Source organism: Bipolaris victoriae (assembly GCF_000527765.1).
Source record: "Bipolaris victoriae FI3 unplaced genomic scaffold scaffold_16, whole genome shotgun sequence".
NCBI lineage: Eukaryota > Fungi > Ascomycota > Dothideomycetes > Pleosporales > Pleosporaceae > Bipolaris > Bipolaris victoriae.
The window spans coordinates 295,320-313,890 of NW_014575376.1; the positions used below are offsets into that span (position 1 = coordinate 295,320).

Sequence of the window (18,571 nt, forward strand, 5' to 3'; positions counted from 1 at the left end):
TGCGTCATGGAGCAGACACCGATTGCGCAACTCAGCCCCGAACTGCCCTCGGTGGAATCGCAGCATTTCCGGGCCACCGTCACTCTGATATGGCCGTACTCGTCGTCTGCATGCCAACTGGCCCTCCTGCTCGCGGAGCCAGATCTCCGGCTTAGGCGAAGGAACGGTCAGGTCAGGGCTCGCTTTTCGGGCGCAAGTGCAAAGGCCATTGCGACAACAGGTGTAGGAATCGGCGATGAGGTCGTCTTGAGCCTGCGAGGCGCGCAATTCGTCACCGAGGGCGCCATCAGCACGCCCGGAAAGAGTATCGATTGGGAGCTGGAATATGTTCAAACAGTCGTCATTCGCATCTACCGAAACGGCGAAGAAACCGCCAATATCGAGCTCGTTGATGCGCCGCCCACTCCAGCCCCTGCATCACCACTCCGCCGACAATATCGAGCTGCTCCAAGCCCAGCGTTACAATATTCGTCTCCTGCCTTCTTGAAGCGCGTGCGCCTATCTGATGGGCCCTTCTTCGAACCGCCTTACGATCCCCTGGCCGACGAGACAGGCGAAGGCCACGACAAAAAGCGGCGGAGGAAATCGTATCGAGATTGGAAGGCATGGACATATAGTGCGAGGACGCCCTCGCCAGAGAAGGAGGATGCTCCCATGGAAGACGAAATGGAGTGGCTTGAGGCATCGCCCAGCCGCCCAGAACAGCTCCCTCAAACACCTACCTCTCCCTCAAAATCCGCCACAGTATCCAAATCAGCCAAACCGCTGCGTGCTCAAGGTGCTAAGCCAACAGAGGCGCCCGTTTCAGCAGAGGAGGCCATCTTGCAATCGGATGAGGAAAATGCAGATGAGAGCGTCATTCGCGAGTCTGACTACAGTGTGCTCTACTCGGCTCCAGATGAACATCTGTCATCAGATGCCCAGTACGCTTTTGGTGGCGATACCGAGGTAGATACTGAAGTCAACACAGAGGAAGAATATCCTGCCCAAGAGGAGACCGAGGGGGGCAGCACAGTCACAAAGGAGCCAAGCACTGATGAGGTTCATCAAGTACAGCGTGAAGCTAAAGGCAGCGATGAAGCTGCGGTTGCAGAAGCGCAGTTAGAGAACGACACACATGAGGATCGTGTACAGGTTGTTGAACCAAACCAAGCCACAACATCCACGTCCGTCCCTGAGTCAGACGAACAAAATGCGGAGACATCACCAGCATCACTTATCAACGCTCCAAAAATTGCGATGCCTCCTCCTACATTAACCATTATTCAAACCGACACCCCGAACGCTGTGTCTGCTGCTCTGTTGACCCCAATCGGTAGGGAGCCTGGAAGCCCAACTCTTCGACCTCTGGACTCGGCCAATCTCCCGATACCATCACCGTTTCCTGGTGAGCGCGAAAACACTGCTACCTCTTACTTTGATCAACTCATCGCCAATGAGCAGTCTGTAGAATTGGAAGCCGAGGGTGAAGAAGAGGAGAAACCACCAAGCCAAGCAAGCTACATCGGCGAGACGTCTTTCTTTAGCTCGATTGGTTCCTCGAACGTATCCACATTTCACCCGAATCATGAGTCAGCCTTTGCACCTTTGCGCTTCACTTTTGGTATGGATGGTGCTGGATTTTCGCGCCCTATGGAGATCTCGTCCCCACCACCTGAAGTCCAGCCGGACGAGGAAGACAAGGATGTGCAAGAGGCATCAGGTTCGACTACAGTTGCAGACACTTCATTTGATAACTCTGATGCGGGTGCCCCCTTAACAATTCAGAATCCAGGAGATGCCCAGAAAGCCAGCGAAAATGCTCAAGCGGTACCTGCAACACAGGCGCTAAGCACTGTTGAAGAAGCCCAAGATCCCGATGTAACGATGCTTTCTTCAGCTGGGGATGAAAGTTCTAGTGTTGAGGAACCTGACCAAGACACCGCTCATCACACTGGCAAGGAGACTGAGGATAACGTAGTTAGCCCAGCTGTAGGTTCTGAAGGTGGGGTCGTTGAAGAACAAAAAGACAATCAGCAAACTTTGCCTAGTGAACATGGCTCACCCATCGAACATCATAGCCCAAAGGCTTCTCCCCAGGATCAAGACCAGCCTCCATCCGCAACCTTCGAAAGTCACAGTGAGTTCGTGAGCCAGGATCCCGCAACCAAAACCTCCATTCATTCTGAAGCCCCCGGTGAGCCAGCTGCAACTCACACACTATCCCAGGAACCGGAGCCTAGTGAAGATGTTGACCAGATGGAGCAATCCTTCTCTATAGACCACTCATATGAAGCTTCTATAGAGGCTACCGACGATTACTTGCAGGACGCTTTCCCAATGGACCACATGTCACACGAGTTCCAGGATGAACAATATACCCAAACACAGCAAGGTTCGGTTATGGGAGACCAATGGATAGAAGACCATTTCGATTCACAAACTGACCACTCCAAGGCTTCGGTGGTATCTGAGGTTCCTAATTTGTCTACCAACGAACTGTCTATGATCGAAGCCGAACAGGGCCACGACATAGATGAAGTACAGACTGCGGATACACCACGTACTGTACCGGCTAGGAACACAAGATCCAAGGCCAAAGCTCAAACTCCATCGGTACAAGATGAGGTGCCTGGCTCCGTTCGTACCACGCGCTCGACAAGGTCTCGGGGATCTGTGAGTTCCATCGCTCGCTCGGTCATTTCTCCTCGCATACGCGCGCGTTCGGCAAATTCTCCATCACAGGGAGCTGCACAGGCCTCGCCAAACAGCATTAAAACCAAGTCAGACTTTTTGTCTCCAGAGAAGAACATTCCAGCTCATATTTCTACTACTGTCCGCGAAAGCCCGCGTAAATCGTTGCAGAGAAGCTTGAAACAAGAGTTCGCTGCAGCTCGTTCTCGAAAAGAGAGGGATGGCCCATCATCTCCCAAGTTCGAATTGTCACAAGTTCAAAATGCATCCGAGAATGAACATATGAATGATGTTCTTGTCAAAGACTGGGCTGAGCGGAACACTCACACCGAATATTCCGCGTCGCCTGCACGCACATTAGAAGACTTGACTGAGGCACAGAAATCGGACTTTGGCAGTCCTATGAAACGCGATGCTCCTAGTAGAGAAGATGATGTGGTTACCGAATATCCCTCGGGTACTGATCCAGAGTCCAAACCAAAGTCGAAGACCAAGACGGGACGAAAGAAGCCTGCACCAAAGGCAGTTGTCGAGACTCAAAACAGTCAAGCTGCACCATCTGAATCTGGAAGTCCCAGCAGGCGGCTGCGCTCAAAAGGACCTATCGAGCTGGTCACTCAGAGTCCTCGCAGTGTCCGGAGAACAAGAAGGAATGTATACAATATCTCTGAGCGTCAGGAGAGCGAAGAGGTTAGTGAGGCGGATCTAAAGCCTGAGGAGAAGTCACAACAGGGGGAAAGTGAAGGCCTGTCACAAACATCTACAGTCGAGGCTGGAGAGTCCATGCGCAGCTCTACGCTCGATTCACAAGCAGCTTTACAAAGGCAAAGGCTCATGACTCCGGACGCAACTCAGCAAACTACCAATGAAGCGCAGTCAGGCTTTGTCGCTGCGCCCGCAGGACAGGACTCGTTATTAACACCCCAACCCACCCAGGCGACATCCACCAATCTCCGTTCTTCCCAGCAAGATGTTGACATGGAAGCTACTACATCCGCGTCACCCAACGCGCAAAAGTCACCAACGACCAAAACCACGCCTGGCCACAACAAAGCAGCCACAGACACGACATCGACCTCTTTATCCCCAACTCTGATTGAACAACCCACCTCAAAACCCGACCCCTCCGAGGCCACACAAGAATCCCCCTCAATCGGCCTCTCAACCCCCCTCTCCTACTACACCCCCCTCAAAGACCTCCCCTACTTCCTCAACCGCTCCTCCCAATTCCACTCATCCGTAAACCCAGACATCCTCGCCCTCGTCACCTCCGCCACGACGGCAAGCGAAAAAGCGAAAAAGGGGCCCAAGCACTGGAACACGACTTTGCATATCACGGATGCGAGTTCCTGGCCCGCGACAACGACCGTTCAGTGCTTCCGTGCGTACCGAGAGGCACTACCGGAAGCAGGCGTGGGCGATGTAGTGTTGCTAAGGGCGTTTGCGGTGAAGTCGTTGAATCGGCATCCGGCACTGGTGAGTGCGGATGAGAGCGCGTGGTGTGTTTGGCAGTGGGGAAAACCAGGTTCGGGGGCAGAAGAGGGGATGTTTGGAGAGTTGAAGGCGAGAGAGGAGGTTAAAGGGCCAGAGGTTGAGCGTGGTGAGGGCGAGTGGCGCGAGGTAGAGAGGCTGAGGGCCTGGTATGAGAATAAGGTTAAGCAAGAGTTACAGGAGAAGGAAGAGAGTCAAGTAAAGACTAGGAGTAGGGATAAGGCAAAGGGGGCTGCCGGAGGCAGTGCGGATGCATAGGTGCTTAATGTCACTGTAGTACCTTAGCATCAGAAGTAATATGTAAACACCAACGTGCATAGTCCAATTGACATCACAATCGACAATCAAGTGCTTTGAGATCATTCATGTGTCTCATTGGTTTCTACTTGTATCCTTTTTGTCATGCGGTCATATCTCATAGCCCCACGTCTATCCCATGAAAAGCTTAGAGCATCCTTTCACTGACAAGTCACAACTACTAGGCCAACTCGCAGTTTTGCGGCATCGAGACCGCAAGACACGAACTAGCTCTTCGCCACGTCTTTGTAGTTACTAAGTCGCCCAATGCCCTTACAGCTTAGTTGTCAAGGCATTTACTTCTCGTAGACCCAGTCGTGCTGAGCGCTCTTCCAGCTCTGGACCTCGCCGTCCTTGAACCAGAGGGAGATCTCCTTCTTGCCGTTCTCGACAGAGTCGGAGCCGTGGCAGACGTTGCGGCCGACATCGAGGGCGTAGTCACCACGGATGGTGCCGGGGGCAGAGGCAAGGGGGTTGGTGGCACCAAGGATGGAGCGGCCGGTCTTGACGGCGTCACGGCCCTCCCAGACCATGGCGCAGATGGGGCCGGAGCTCATGTCTGGAACGTGTTAGCGCGTGGCTCGATTGTTGAGAGCGGTAGTGACGCAATTGGTCGCTAGTTGGGCTGAAGAGAGAGACTTACAGGCAATGAGACCGGGGAAGAAGGGCTTCTCCTTGAGGTCCTCGTAGTGCTTCTCGAGGTGCTCCTTGGAGGGCTGGACCATCTTGATACCGGCGAGCTTGAAGCCGCGGTTCTCGAAGCGGGTGATGATGGGACCAATGAGGCCACGCTGTTGAGCATGTTAGTTGTTTGTTTTGCTTTTTTGGAAAGCTCTGCCAGCCATCATCTCAGGCTGCCATAGCAATTGAATTGCAAGCGGCAGGAGTGCAATGGAGCAATTGTAGACGGAGTTTAGCTGTTACGTACCTGGACGCCATCAGGCTTGACAGCGATGAAGCTATGTCTTCTGTCAGCATGCTGTTCACCGCCCCTGAGCAGCTCTTGCTCTTGAGAGTGTCAACGTACGTCTGCTCGGTAGTCATGGTGGAGATAGTGTGATGTTTGGTGTTCTGTCAATGGAATTAGTCTTCAGACCTCGGTCAAGAGCTCAATGGCAGGTGGGCTAGGCATACTTGGATAGAGGTGGAGGTTAAAGGAGAGAAAGAGGCACCGAGATGGAGCTGGATTTTTTGAGAGGTGGGGGTAGGGGGGGTTGCTGCGGCCTTCGTTGTCTAGTGGGGTAATGTTGCATAAAGTTATGCCTGATTTGTGCAAAAGCACTGGACCCTGAGCTTGGCGTCGTCTCAAAGTCCACATGGCATCTTGAGTGTTGAGGATTGGCTTGAGTGAATGGCATTCCAGGCGGGCTTCTGAATTCATCCTCAAGAGCTGCCTGCCATGATCAATCTACGGGAGCGGCCTCCCCGGTGGACGGCTGTGTTTCTACTGCTAGTCGTTGTGTGTTGCTTCTTTGGGACAGCTGGTATGTAGCTCACCGCAGCTCTCTGTGACTACCCAGCAGTGGCTGGCAGCGTCATCTTCTTGGTATATGAATACAGCGAAAAGAATGGTATGCTGACAGGCTGCAGTCTCGGTCAAGCACGAAAACTTCAAAACATGCGATCAATCTGGCTTTTGCAAGCGAAATCGCCAGTTTGCCGATGACGTCGCTGCATCAAGCTCCTGGAGCTCCCCCTACGTGCTCGACCCTGCCTCGATAACCTTCAACAACGGTCAATTGGATGCTGTCGTCCTCAAGACGGTGAAAGAAGGCGAGGAGAAAGTTCGTCTGCCGCTTACTGTTACTTTCCTCGAGACTGGTGTCGCACGCGTTACCCTCGATGAGGAAAAGAGGGCCAAGGGTAACATCGCGCTCCGTCACGACAGCAAAGCAAGGAAGGAACGATACAATGAAGCCTCCAAATGGGCTCTCGTTGGAGGACTGACTCCTTCGACCGGTGCTGCATTCAGTCCAGATGCCAAGCAAGGATACACCAAGGTCGTCTACGGCAAAGGTGGAAGACACCAAGCTGTCATTCGACATGCACCATTCGGCATCGAGTTCCAGAGGGAAGGAGAGACCCAGGTCAAGTTCAACGAGCGTGGTTACATGAACGTGGAGCACTGGAGACCAAAGATCGAGAAGCCTGTCGAAGAAAAGAAGGAAGGGGAAGAAGCCAAAGAAGAAGCCAAAGAAGAAGAGAAGAAGGTTGAGCAACCCGGCGAAGACGAGAGTACATGGTGGGAAGAGAGCTTCGGTGGTAACACCGATAGCAAGCCCAGAGGCCCTGAGGCTGTGGCACTCGATATCTCTTTCCCAGGTTACGCACATGTATTTGGTATTCCTGAGCACGCAACAAGATTGTCGCTCAAGACTACACGGTACGTACTGACGACGAGCCCTCACCAATTATAACTAACATGTAACAGAGGCGGCGACAACGCTTACACTGAGCCATACCGTCTGTACAATGCCGATGTCTTTGAATACGAGATGGACAGCCCTATGACTCTCTATGGCGCCATTCCCTTCATGCAAGCCCATCGCAAGGGCTCAACCGTCGGTGTCTTCTGGCTAAATGCTGCCGAGACCTGGATTGATGTCACCAAGAAGAGAAACACTGTGAACCCTCTAGCCCTTGGTGTTGAGGGTCACACTGACACACAAACTCACTGGATGTCTGAGAGTGGTTTGTTGGACGTGTTTGTCTTCCTTGGCCCAACGCCTCAGGATCTCACTCGCCAATACGGTGAGCTCACCGGCTACACTGCCATGCCACAGTCTTTTGCCATTGCCTATCATCAGTGCAGATGGAACTACGTCACCGATGAAGACGTCAAGGATGTCGACCGAAGATTTGACAAGTTCAACATCCCATACGATGTCATCTGGCTTGACATTGAATACACACAGGAGAAGAAGTACTTCACTTGGGACCCTCTTACCTTCCCCAATCCCGATGGAATGCTACAACAGCTTGACAAGCGTGAAAGAAAGCTCGTTGCTATTATTGATCCTCATATCAAGAATACCAATGACTACCCGGTGATCGATGAACTCAAGAAGAAGGACCTAGCTGTCAAGAACAAGGATGGCAACCATTACGATGGATGGTGTTGGCCTGGCTCTTCCATGTGGGTCGACTGCTTTAACCCGGCTGCTGTTGAGTGGTGGAAGACTTTGTTCAAGTATGACAAGTTCAAGGGGACCGCTCCCAACACCTTCATCTGGAATGACATGAACGAGCCATCCGTGTTCAACGGCCCTGAGACTACTATGCCCAAGGACAACCTTCACCATGGCAACTGGGAGCACCGCGACGTACACAACATCAACGGCATGACCTTCCACAATGCGACATACCAAGCCATCACGGAGCGTAAGAAGGGTGAGCTCCGTCGTCCATTTGTTCTCACCCGTGCCTTCTATTCTGGCAGTCAGCGCTCTGCAGCCATGTGGACTGGCGACAACCAGGCAGACTGGCCTCACCTTGAGGCCTCTATTCCCATGGTTCTTAACCAGGGTATCTCTGGCTTCCCTTTCGGAGGTGCAGATGTCGGAGGCTTCTTCGGTAATCCCAGCAAGGAATTGTTGACCCGATGGTACCAGGCGGGTATATACTACCCATTCTTCCGTGGTCATGCTCACATTGACACCCGTCGTCGTGAGCCCTACATTGCTGGGTCACCATACACTGAGATCATCACCCAAGCCCTTCGCCTGCGGTACCAGCTGCTCCCTGCTTGGTACACTGCTTTCCGTGAAGCTCACGTAACTGGTGCTCCAATCATCCGTCCGAACTTCTGGGTTCATCCGGATGACGAGGCTGGCTTTGAGGTTGATGACCAGCTTTACATTGGCTCCACCGGGCTTCTTGCCAAGCCAGTTACAAAGGAGGGCGCTGACAGCGTCTCTGTCTACATTGCAGATGAGCAGCCTTACTATGACTACTTCGACTACACCATCTACAGCGGTAAAGGCCACCACACCGTCCCCGCCCCTCTCGAAAAGATCCCTCTCCTCATGCAAGGCGGCAACATCATCCCCCGCCGCGACCGTCCCCGCCGCTCATCTGGCCTCATGAGATACGACCCCTTCACCCTCGTCGTCAACCTCGACAAAGACGGCAATGCTGTAGGAACCCTCTACCTCGACGACGGCGAAACCTTCGACTACGAAATGGGTGCCTTCATTCACCGCCGCTTCTCCTTCGACGGCGCCCGCCAAGTCCTCACTTCCTCCAACCTCGACACTAACCAGCGCACCGTCAAGTGCGAGAAGTACCTCAAGACTATGGAGAATGTCCGCGTTGAAAAGATTATCATCGTCGGTGCACCCAAGGTTTGGAAGGACAAGGAGGAGGTTGTTGTTATGCAGGAGGGCGAGAAGGAGACTCGTCGGAAGAAATCCGTGCCTCTGGAATTCCATCCTGCGCAGGGCAAGAAGGCGGCGTTTGCAGTTGTGAGGGATCCTCGCGTTTTTGTTACGAGGGGGTGGAAGGTGGACTTTGGGGATAAAGGCGTGGGACATGAGCATCATGGGCATGAGCATTAGATTTGATGCAAGATTGTGAGAAGAGTGGAGGTGAGAGGTGTTGAGGCTGTTGTAGCATTGAGAAAGTGGGAGAGTATAGATGGATGGGATGATCATGTTATGGAGTATATGAATAGATGTAAACAAAGTTGATTTTTGAATTAGACATTAGTTTGTCATTTGCTTACTACTGTGCCTTTGTTTTGTGTAATTCTTCTTGCGTTCGAGATTTAATTGATGTGGAAAAAATGAAATCGTTTGGGATTAAATATCGAATTGGAGATTGGGGTATATAACAAAATCATGCGAACATTGTAATTTTACAAACGGCGTGTGGACTTGGTAAGTGTATTTCTCGGTGGTTCTTCATGGAATGTGAAGACAAGATTCATGACTTCATATCCATATGATCGGGGATACGACGTTGCGTCTGGGATGACGGTGCACCATGTTCCGCAATGCAAGGTTGGTATCCTGGTTGCTGTGTTGGATTTGATCTGATGCGAGGAAGTATGACCGAGCATGTCAGGCGATGGGTGGCCAGTGGCTTACCATCCAAGTTCCGCGCGCTTGAGTGATCCTTACAGGAACGATTGAGGGTGTGGCGGCCACGACTCGGGTCTTGCATCGGCGTGTTATTCCTAGTCTAACGAAGTGGATAGAGGAATAACTAGGTCCTTGATATGGCACGGCATTTGAAGAGTGGTAGTCGACTCTCGTGGACTTGGGTTTCGCTTCTCGATATGGAATCTATGGGGTACAATCGAGTATGGTTGATTGTCAACCACAACAACACGTGTACTGGTGAAACTGCCACGTGGTTGCTCATCCACGTCAAGATATCTCAAGTGCATTCATCGCACTAGCCAGATGAGTTTTCGAAGACCACATGTAGTGACTCTCGGCAACAGGTGATGCCGGTACAAACGTGTCGATCCGCGTTAATCCTTCTTCTTGGTCGCGAATAGACTCAATATCACCTATTCTACGCCAGATATCTCCGCAGCTCTTTCTTCGAACACCACCCAACCGAGTTTGACTATGTGTATTCGAAGAGAGTGCCTCTTGGGATTTTGATTTATTGTTATCCTCTTGTGTGGGTGCTTGTTGCTGCACGACTAACATGTCTTGCTGGATCATGTTCAGAAGTTCTCTGTATTCGCGTGTGCAGGTTTTATATCCCTGTAGCGCTTCGATTATCTGAGTCCATTTAGCGATGTGAAAAGAGAGGACATTAAATAGATGGCATGTTTACCGCATCCATTCTGTGTGCATAGTGTGCTAGGGTAGATAGGGATCGAAGTGCAGGGGAGAAGAACGAGGAAGTCTTACTTCTACAACAGCAGGTTTGACTTTAGCCTTTATCTGTCCTTGATCCACATACAAAATGAAGAAGGTGTCGGTCTTCATGTTGGCAGCTTGCAGATCCTTCACCAAACGCCGCTTGCCAAACCATTCTACCAATTTGTTGCCTCCACAATACCAGGTGACGAACTGGAGAAATACGCAGCCCAAGGCCCAAACATCGCAGGCTGTAGTCGGGTTTCCGTTGAGATTCATCTCAGGTGAACGATAGGTATCTGTGTCGGGAATTCGACCAGTCTTATGGGCATCCCATGAATTTACAGTGTTGAAGCGTGCCACGCCGAAATCGGCAATTTTGAGAACACCATGACGTCCCGTGGAGTTTTCACAGGGATACCACAGGATGTTTTCTGGCTTGATATCTCCGTGGCGGCCAAACAGACTGCGGAGGTGACGATCGCTGCCCGCACTGTCGGTTCGTATGAGTCTTTTTTTCTTGTCGCTGTCCACCTGTTCGGTCAAATGGAAGACATTGAACAATGTTGTTCCTGATGTCGTCGCGTATCTGTGTATGCTGTTGAGAGCATCTGCAAGACCACGACATTGCTCTATGATCCATGCGCCCATCATCTCGCGATCAGGTGGGTTTTCGTGGCGTCTCCAGAGTTCAAAAAGATCAGCCTCCGCCCATGGGAATATGAAATGAAACTTTTTGCCGTGCTGGAAAGTGGTTAATAGAGTGATCAGATGTTTGTGAGCATGACGCTTGTTTGAAATTCTGCCGAGCACAGTAGCTTCTTGATTAAATGCTTCCTGATCACTTGACTTCAATTCTTTGATAGCGAAGACATTTCCCTAGTAAATTATTAGCTTCACCAGGTTATAAACTGGTCAGATCAGGGGGCCATTACTTACACTAGTCATACCCAGACTATGATGGTCAGGGTGTATTTCAGTCTTGTAGACGTCACCAAACCCACCTTGCCGTGTGACTTCAGATCGGGAGATAAAAGGTAAGATTGCGTCAGATTCAAGAACTATGTGTGCATTGCGGTCCTCTTCACTCTTAGTAAATACAGGAGCGAGAACTGTCCACTGTTTTTCAAGAAAATCATCCGCGTAGTCTCGTCTTCTGAAAATTATAGGCTGTGCCAGATGATTGTTTCGACTTCTCAGTTCAGGGGAACAATGGGGATTGTTCGAGCTGTTGCATTTGACTAGTGGGAGATCTTTGTCGCAGACACCATATTGGACAAACATCCGGATCTTAGATGGCTTCTTAATGAGGTACAAGATGGCAAGGATTTTTCTATATGCTGAATAGTCTTCGGTAGTAACTGGGTCTCTGTGAGTTCTCCGAAAGGTTGGATAGTTTGACCTGTCGAGCTCGATCTGTACTGCTTCAGCTGTAACAATTTTTTTGACATGACTCCTGGGTATAAACTTAAGCTGACGGTGCGTTTTTATTGTAGCTTCTGCGAGCTTCTTCCGTAGCTGAGTCGTTGGCGCGTCCCGAGGTAAATGCGTCCGCGCCCATTTTTGTATAAACAAAACGGGACTGACGACATTCTTTCGCATGTTGGAAGCTCTTGGGCTTGCAGGTACAGTTGTTTCTTCACCAAGAGCTTCATTACGGGCACCATCACTCTCTGCTATAGCGTGATTGGTATTGGAACAAGTTGGATCTCTGCTTGACAGATGCATGTCGTCAGGTGAACCACTGGGTACTTGATTCGATTCGACATCAGGCGATTGCTCGCTTCTTGGACACAGCTGTTGCGTCGCATCTGTCGCAGATCGTCAGCTATCAAATGTACATGTGGTCTCAGCTCTAATGTACCTTGCTGCGGGACTCGGGTCTGCATGTTATTTCTTTCAGAAAAGCAGCAATCGTCAGCCACTAGCTCAGCATCTCTACGCAAGGCTGGATTTCGGTATTCGGGCAGGTATAAATCGGATTGAGAAGAGCACACTACTGGTGAGGTCGATTGCATGGTCACCATGCTAGGCCTATCATGTATGTTGCAACAGTTTAGTTGAAGCTGTAGGGATACCTTAGGCAAGAATGGAAACGGGAAGGACGAATAAAGGCACCAGGAATCATGATGCGCACAGTATTCAAGTCCGGTGAGGCACCCGTTGCTGAAGTCAAGCGTGGGGTCCAATACTGACGGCTGTAAAACCCCTGTAGGGGCGCAATATGGAGGCCAGGGCGAAGTTTCAGGCTCCGTCATTCTGCTCTTTCATTATACAGCCCTGAATGCCCGGTGAGAGACTGATCAGACCCAATCATCTCTCCACCACACCGACAAAGTATACTAAATGCGTACACCAGTGCGCGAGTCTGACTCTTTGACAGCCATGGCGCACACGAAGTGACGATATTGAGGGTTGGGCCTATAAGCGCCAATTTCTTGTTCAGGCATTATGCTACAGAAAGGTATCAGATATGACCGGTGACACCTCGTACCGCGTCACATACATGCATGCTGAGATCTGATGATGCGCGCGCATCACTGTTCTTGCCCGGCGCAGGGGTTCAGCTCTAGGGTTGTTGGTGTCGGAGGTACAGGCATGATTGGCTCTTCGAGATTGCCTGTGGCTGAGAGGAAGGCGACATGAACGCTTGCTCAGCCCAGTGGCTTGATCCCATGAGGCCACCTCGGGGTTGAAGACTGAAAGAACTTATTTCAGGTGGGATCCCGCGAGAAGGTCCTGCGCAATTTTCCAACGACAACAAGAATGGGTGGGCTAGTTCAGATGCTTAAGAGGCCTTTTCCCAAATCCTTAAAGAAACGACGAAAACTCCCACAATCAACTGCCGAGTTACCTTGCCGAAATTATGAGCAAAAGGTTGGAGTTATCGGTATCGACCCAGAAAAGCTGGTGAAGAAGCTGGAGCTGAAGTTTCCTTGCGGATTCGATGTACATGTGGGCAGAAATCTAGAACGCGGCGTGGTTGAAGTTCGCTAATTCATACTGCAGATGATGCATAACACCTATATTATCCAGGGCTGCGAGGATCTGACGTCGGTAAGGCTATGTCTATATGTCCGCGGTCATGACCATGCTGATTAATTGCTCTCATGAAGTCGGATCTCGATGAGTGTCGGCGATGACATAACCAGCACGGAGGTGGAGGGAGAGTGTCGATGATGTATGCATGCTATTGGTAGAGGATAAGGCTGTGAGCGCCGTATGATGCAGCCACTTAACCATGGTTCGAGATGGAATGATAAGCGATTTGAAATTTTATATGCAGCTGACGGATGGTATGGTCTGAAGGAAGGTTTGTGGCAGTCAGGGTGGCTATCAAGGCAAGTGTTTACTATAGGCAGGTGATTGGGGTGTGGACTGTGCGTCGCTGGTTCTCACAAAAGCAAACATCATTGGGCAACAGCGACTTTCGCAACTAAAACACTACCTCACAGCCGTTCATAAAGGCGTTTTACTACATATGAGTAAACGAATATACAATGGTTACTTGCAATTGGAAATACTCTCAGTTGTGTCATTTGACCGTTCTTCATCGGATATACCACGGCTGTTGTTCAGCCTTGCGACTACTTACTGGCCCCCCACCCTCGCCACCTCCAGTTTCACACTTTGCCTTCTTCAGAGACTTGTCCTTCGGGGCTGCAGCTCAGCTGGTCGCTATAAGCGACGCTCCGGTGTAGACGCCGCGATAACATACTCTCATCTCGGCTGTGTGCCCAGCAGCAGCACCTCTTCCGATTGGTTCATTTCCGGCTGGTCCGTTGGTTGATTGGATCCTGGAGTGTTCGATTGGCACTTTCTCACCTGTTGCAGGATTGATGCAGCTTCAGCTTCAGCCTTGCATGTCCTATGTGAGTTTGACTGAACTTCAATGAGTCAACAGCAGCTCCGTGGCATTCAGGTTGCATCTGGCATCTTATAAAGCATGGAATGGAGTTACTGATATAGACTTTCATGATGAAACACAATACATATTGGTACTTGGCAAGATCTGTTGCGTCAATCATTGCATTTGCACTCAATTTTCAAGTCGTCCGTCTTCATTACCCGAGATTCCTCTCCTTCTGACCATACATGGCCATGGCCACCGATTCTACAACTATGGCCGAAGATCCAGTGGCCACAAGCGACACTTCCATAGCTATATTTGACAATGAGTCCGACGAGTCATCGTCCGACGAAGAGACGGACCCAAGACCACAGCTAAGACCCTTGATCACGGACAGACTTGTGAAGAGCGCTTTCGAGAAAACTCCACTAAGATTCGTGCCGGAAGGTAACATGCAAGGTATCATCACAGAAGACATGATCAAGATATCCCTAGGTATAGGCACACCCGCCTCGAGGAAAGAAGGTGAGATGATAGAGTTCATCAAGAAACATGCCAAGAAGGTGTTTGCCATTGTGGTATACATGAAAGGCGATTGCATGGAGATAATGAAGTCCTTGAAAAGGAAGGGCATCGATGACGATTCACTTCCTATCAAAGACCAGCGGGACTTGGGGAGAAAAGAGTGGGCCTCAGACTTCTTCGAAAAACAGTGGCAGTTCAACGCTCCAGTCTTCTCGACCACCGAATTCAACCATGACCTGGAGGAGTCTCACATTCTGCCCTTCATTGCAAAGAACGTAGACTCAAAAAGGGGCTCTTTCGGTGTCGTGTCACAGTATGTAGTGCACCGGAATCACCTGAATCCTGTAAGTGGCTTCGATCGAACAAATTTGGTACTCGTGTAGATTTTGACACTTGGATAGGCTCTACTAGAAGACACTTCCTTTGCAGTGAAGGAGATACAGGCTAAAGATGATGCCGAAGAAGTAGCGCAACACTGGGAACAAGAAGTCAGGGCACTTCGGACAATGAATCAACTAAACCAAGACCATATCGTCCATTTTATCACGGCTTTTCGACGCCTAAAAGAAAAAGGCGAGGAAGAGTATTACTTGATGTTTGAATGGGCAGACGGCGGAAACCTTTGCAGTCTTTGGAAACGGATGCCTTCTCCCGTTATGACAGCACACCTCGTCAAAGACGTTATTAAACAGATTTTGGGACTCGCGAAAGCACTTGAAGCTGCCCACAACTTGAATAAGACGGGAGCTTCATATCGACATGGCGACCTGAAACCGGAGAACATTCTTGTTTTCAACAATGGAGGATCAGTAGGAACATTCAAGATTGGTGATTGGGGCGAGGCAAGGCAACATGACCAGGCCACGGTGATGCGTCCTAGCAAAACAGCAGCCAAGTATGGTACTCGGCGATACGAAGCCCCAGAAGTAGAGACAGGAATCAAGTCTCAATATTTGGGTCACACAACCAAACGACGCTCACGGCTATACGACATATGGGCCATGGGCTGCATCACCCTGGAGCTCATCATTTGGCTTTTGTATGGGGAAAAGTCAGTTACTCAGTTTCACAATGAATTAGGCAACGACAGTTTCTACGAGATTCATGTGGTCAACGGAAAGAAGATTGCTTCAGTACACAGCGCTGTGACACGCTGGATGGACGTGATGGCGGACGACCCTAAGTGCCAGGTTGGCACTACTGCACTCGGGGATCTCCTGGAACTTGTGAGGACTGGTCTGCTCGTTGTCAGACTTCGGCCAAGGATGGGTACGACGATATCAGAACCCCCCATGAAACCTCGTAAAGATTCTGCATCCGAAATTCCGAGTATACAGGGATCTGGCATTATCACATCTGAAAAGGCAGCCGTTGAAGAAAACGTTGTGGGCTCAGTTGAGAGACTGACATCGGACATACCTTCAATCAGTCTGACCCCAGCAGAGTCTATCTCCGTTGAGACTCCCTTACAGCCTGAACCTGAGCCTGCAGGTGAAAGTCGATTCCTTGCGGATGAGTTCCGGAAACGACTGGAACACATTGATGCAGAGGACGAAGACGAGACCTACTGGTGTATCGACGGATCACGTCACTCGATTCCTGAAAGCCTCTCCGCATCATATTCCACATCTCAATTGATTGCATCGAGTTATTGTACCACGGATGAAGATCTCGGCACGTATACAGAAACTTTGAACTCAGCGAGTCATGGTCTTTCCGCTCCTTACCAAAAGAGAGTAAGTATCCCCGAGATCTAGTAACTTGTTGCGAAATAACTAACGTTTCTCTATGTAGGTCAACTATGCCTCTCCAGAGCTTGATGAGAATGACTGGAAGTATTCATCTGGCAACAGTGTGACATTGGACTTACTTCCAGCGCTCGCAATGACGAATGCACATGATCATAATCATCATGCAGTAGCAACAGTACTCTGCAAAGATTGTGTAATATTTCAAGAACAGGTTCTGAGTCCTGGTTTCTCAATATCATACGACAACCAAATCTTGAAGGCAAACGCACGCGCCAAAAAATGCGATCTGTGTCCCTTGCTTTTAAGAACTGCTATTAGGCACGGCGAAGCGGCATCTCCAATCATCAAGTTTGACCGCACTGGTCCCTTTTTGACAATCAAGAGCAGTGGACATCCCGTTCTCTCCGTCGTTCGCGATCCTCGACAGCAGTTACCACCAAGTACTGACGTCCAGGTAGGATTCGTTGCCCTTCCAGATGCTGGCAGTGCTGTCCATCTTCAGGTTGTCAAAAATTGGCTTGACTATTGCGACCAGAATCACTCGTGCGCGCCTTCTCTACAGTCCAGAACCAATATGATATCACGATTACCGACCAGATTGCTCGACGTGGGTGTAGATGGCGACAACATGATCCGCCTTTGGGTGACTGGAGCTGAAGACACTGGAGAATGGGTGGCTCTGTCGCACAGATGGGGCTCCAAGCATTTCTCAACTACCACAGAAACCCTTCAAGCTCACCTTGATGGTATGGATTTGAACTCTCTTCCAAACACATTCAAGGACGCTGTGGCAGTCACGCGTGCGTTGGGACGACGATACCTTTGGATCGATTCCCTATGCGTAATACAAGGGCCGGGTGGCGACTTTGTAAAAGAGGCTAAGCGGATGGAGGAAGTCTACAGTGGCGCATACTGTGTAATTGCAGCGAGCTGCGCCGAGGACCATCACTCCGGGTTCCTGAAACGACGCAATCGCAGAGATTATGTTGGCTTGCGTCGTGGGGGTAGAGAACAAGCCCCTTTCTACATTTGCCAGAACATTGACGATTTCAAAAAACATGTTCTCGATGGCGAACTGCATGCTCGTGGGTGGGTACTGCAAGAACATGCCCTTGCTCGGAGGACGCTATTCTTTACTGAACATCAGACGTATTTTGAATGCGGTGTAGGGGTTCGATGCGAAACCTCGACAACGCTAAGCAAGTAAGTACAGGATACAAGATTTGTATCTACCTTGGTTGACTATTGGAAACAGTAAACTCGCCGCCTTTTTGGGAGATCCAGATTTTCCTCACATACTTTCCAGTGCAAGTCAAGGAGAAAGGATTCTCCGCTGCCAGGAGCTCTATCGCAAGTATTCGCGTCTAGGACTCACCAAAGCGTACGATAGACCCACAGCTATAGACGGCTTACAACAACGTCTTCTCCGTACAATGTATGTCAAGGGTGGGTTTGGTGTCTTCGATGAGGGAGTGACGCGGGGTCTGCTCCGGCGCAGTCTCTTGTGGCGCCGCGGTGTCGACACCAGAAGCCTGACCCGAATCCACTTTCCCACCGAAAGCGTTCTACCAACTGTGCCTTCGTGGTCATGGATGGCATACACTGGCGGAATAGACTACCTGCAACCGGATTTTGGAAACTACGAGTGGGAGGAGGACTTGCAATCCCCGTGGTCAACGAATGCTCCCAGCAACATCTCCAACACAGATATCAGTATCGCAAACATGGCATTGGTTGCTCCAGCACGGGAGTACGATCTTGGTGCTGCAGTATTGAGCGAGGGTGAGTTGATCTTTGATACCCCGAATAGATCTTCGATGCCGAAAACGCTTTGTGTGGTGCTGGGGAAGGCCAAAGGCAGTCCATCGCCGGAGACACGAAGGCATTACATTTTGATTGTCGCAGTGGCAGGACACAAGGGCTGTGCTGGGGAGACGATATATGAGCGTGTCGGGGCAGGATATCTGCCTGGCAAGTGTATTTCGCCAACAGTGGTTGATGTCAGGATTCATTGAGTTGGAGTTTCGGCGACATGTATCATGCTATCTTACTTTCCCTACGCGTGTCTCTGCTCTACGATGCGATCATTTTATATATTCCTTATTAAACCATCTGGACATGGCCAGCCGCCTCAGCTCCGTCGAATTGCACGTGGTAAGACCCACATT

The 18,571-nt window shown here is 50.4% G+C and overlaps 6 protein-coding genes across 6 annotated transcripts; 4 read left to right on the forward strand and 2 right to left on the reverse strand.

The window, feature by feature from the left end:
• Positions 1-6: 6 nt before the first annotated feature.
• Positions 7-4,422, forward strand: COCVIDRAFT_24023 (hypothetical protein; the record flags this gene model as incomplete). Its single annotated transcript, XM_014704248.1, has 1 exon — positions 7-4,422. One exon carries the CDS (start codon positions 7-9, stop codon positions 4,420-4,422), a length of 4,416 nt encoding a protein of 1,471 aa, XP_014559734.1.
• A 335-nt stretch (positions 4,423-4,757) lies between these two features.
• On the reverse strand, positions 4,758-5,505 carry COCVIDRAFT_35110 (hypothetical protein; the record flags this gene model as incomplete). Its single annotated transcript, XM_014704336.1, has 4 exons — positions 4,758-5,020; positions 5,105-5,252; positions 5,390-5,420; positions 5,489-5,505. The coding sequence occupies 4 exons, from the start codon at positions 5,503-5,505 to the stop codon at positions 4,758-4,760; spliced, it is 459 nt and encodes a 152-aa protein (XP_014559822.1).
• A 355-nt stretch (positions 5,506-5,860) lies between these two features.
• On the forward strand, positions 5,861-9,017 carry COCVIDRAFT_13420 (glycoside hydrolase family 31 protein; the record flags this gene model as incomplete). The annotated part of the gene is made up of 4 exons (XM_014704228.1): positions 5,861-5,945; positions 5,985-6,007; positions 6,045-6,844; positions 6,893-9,017. 4 exons carry the CDS (start codon positions 5,861-5,863, stop codon positions 9,015-9,017), a joined length of 3,033 nt encoding a protein of 1,010 aa, XP_014559714.1.
• An 813-nt stretch (positions 9,018-9,830) lies between these two features.
• COCVIDRAFT_91049 (hypothetical protein) lies at positions 9,831-12,166 on the reverse strand (the record flags this gene model as incomplete). Its single annotated transcript, XM_014704337.1, has 4 exons — positions 9,831-10,196; positions 10,329-11,156; positions 11,217-12,088; positions 12,142-12,166. 4 exons carry the CDS (start codon positions 12,164-12,166, stop codon positions 9,831-9,833), a joined length of 2,091 nt encoding a protein of 696 aa, XP_014559823.1.
• An 877-nt stretch (positions 12,167-13,043) lies between these two features.
• Positions 13,044-13,379, forward strand: COCVIDRAFT_35113 (hypothetical protein; the record flags this gene model as incomplete). Its single annotated transcript, XM_014704338.1, has 2 exons — positions 13,044-13,232; positions 13,287-13,379. 2 exons carry the CDS (start codon positions 13,044-13,046, stop codon positions 13,377-13,379), a joined length of 282 nt encoding a protein of 93 aa, XP_014559824.1.
• Positions 13,380-14,372: 993 nt separating this feature from the next.
• COCVIDRAFT_90891 (hypothetical protein) lies at positions 14,373-18,418 on the forward strand (the record flags this gene model as incomplete). Its single annotated transcript, XM_014704339.1, has 4 exons — positions 14,373-14,996; positions 15,054-16,392; positions 16,466-17,606; positions 17,659-18,418. The coding sequence occupies 4 exons, from the start codon at positions 14,373-14,375 to the stop codon at positions 18,416-18,418; spliced, it is 3,864 nt and encodes a 1,287-aa protein (XP_014559825.1).
• Positions 18,419-18,571: the final 153 nt, after the last annotated feature.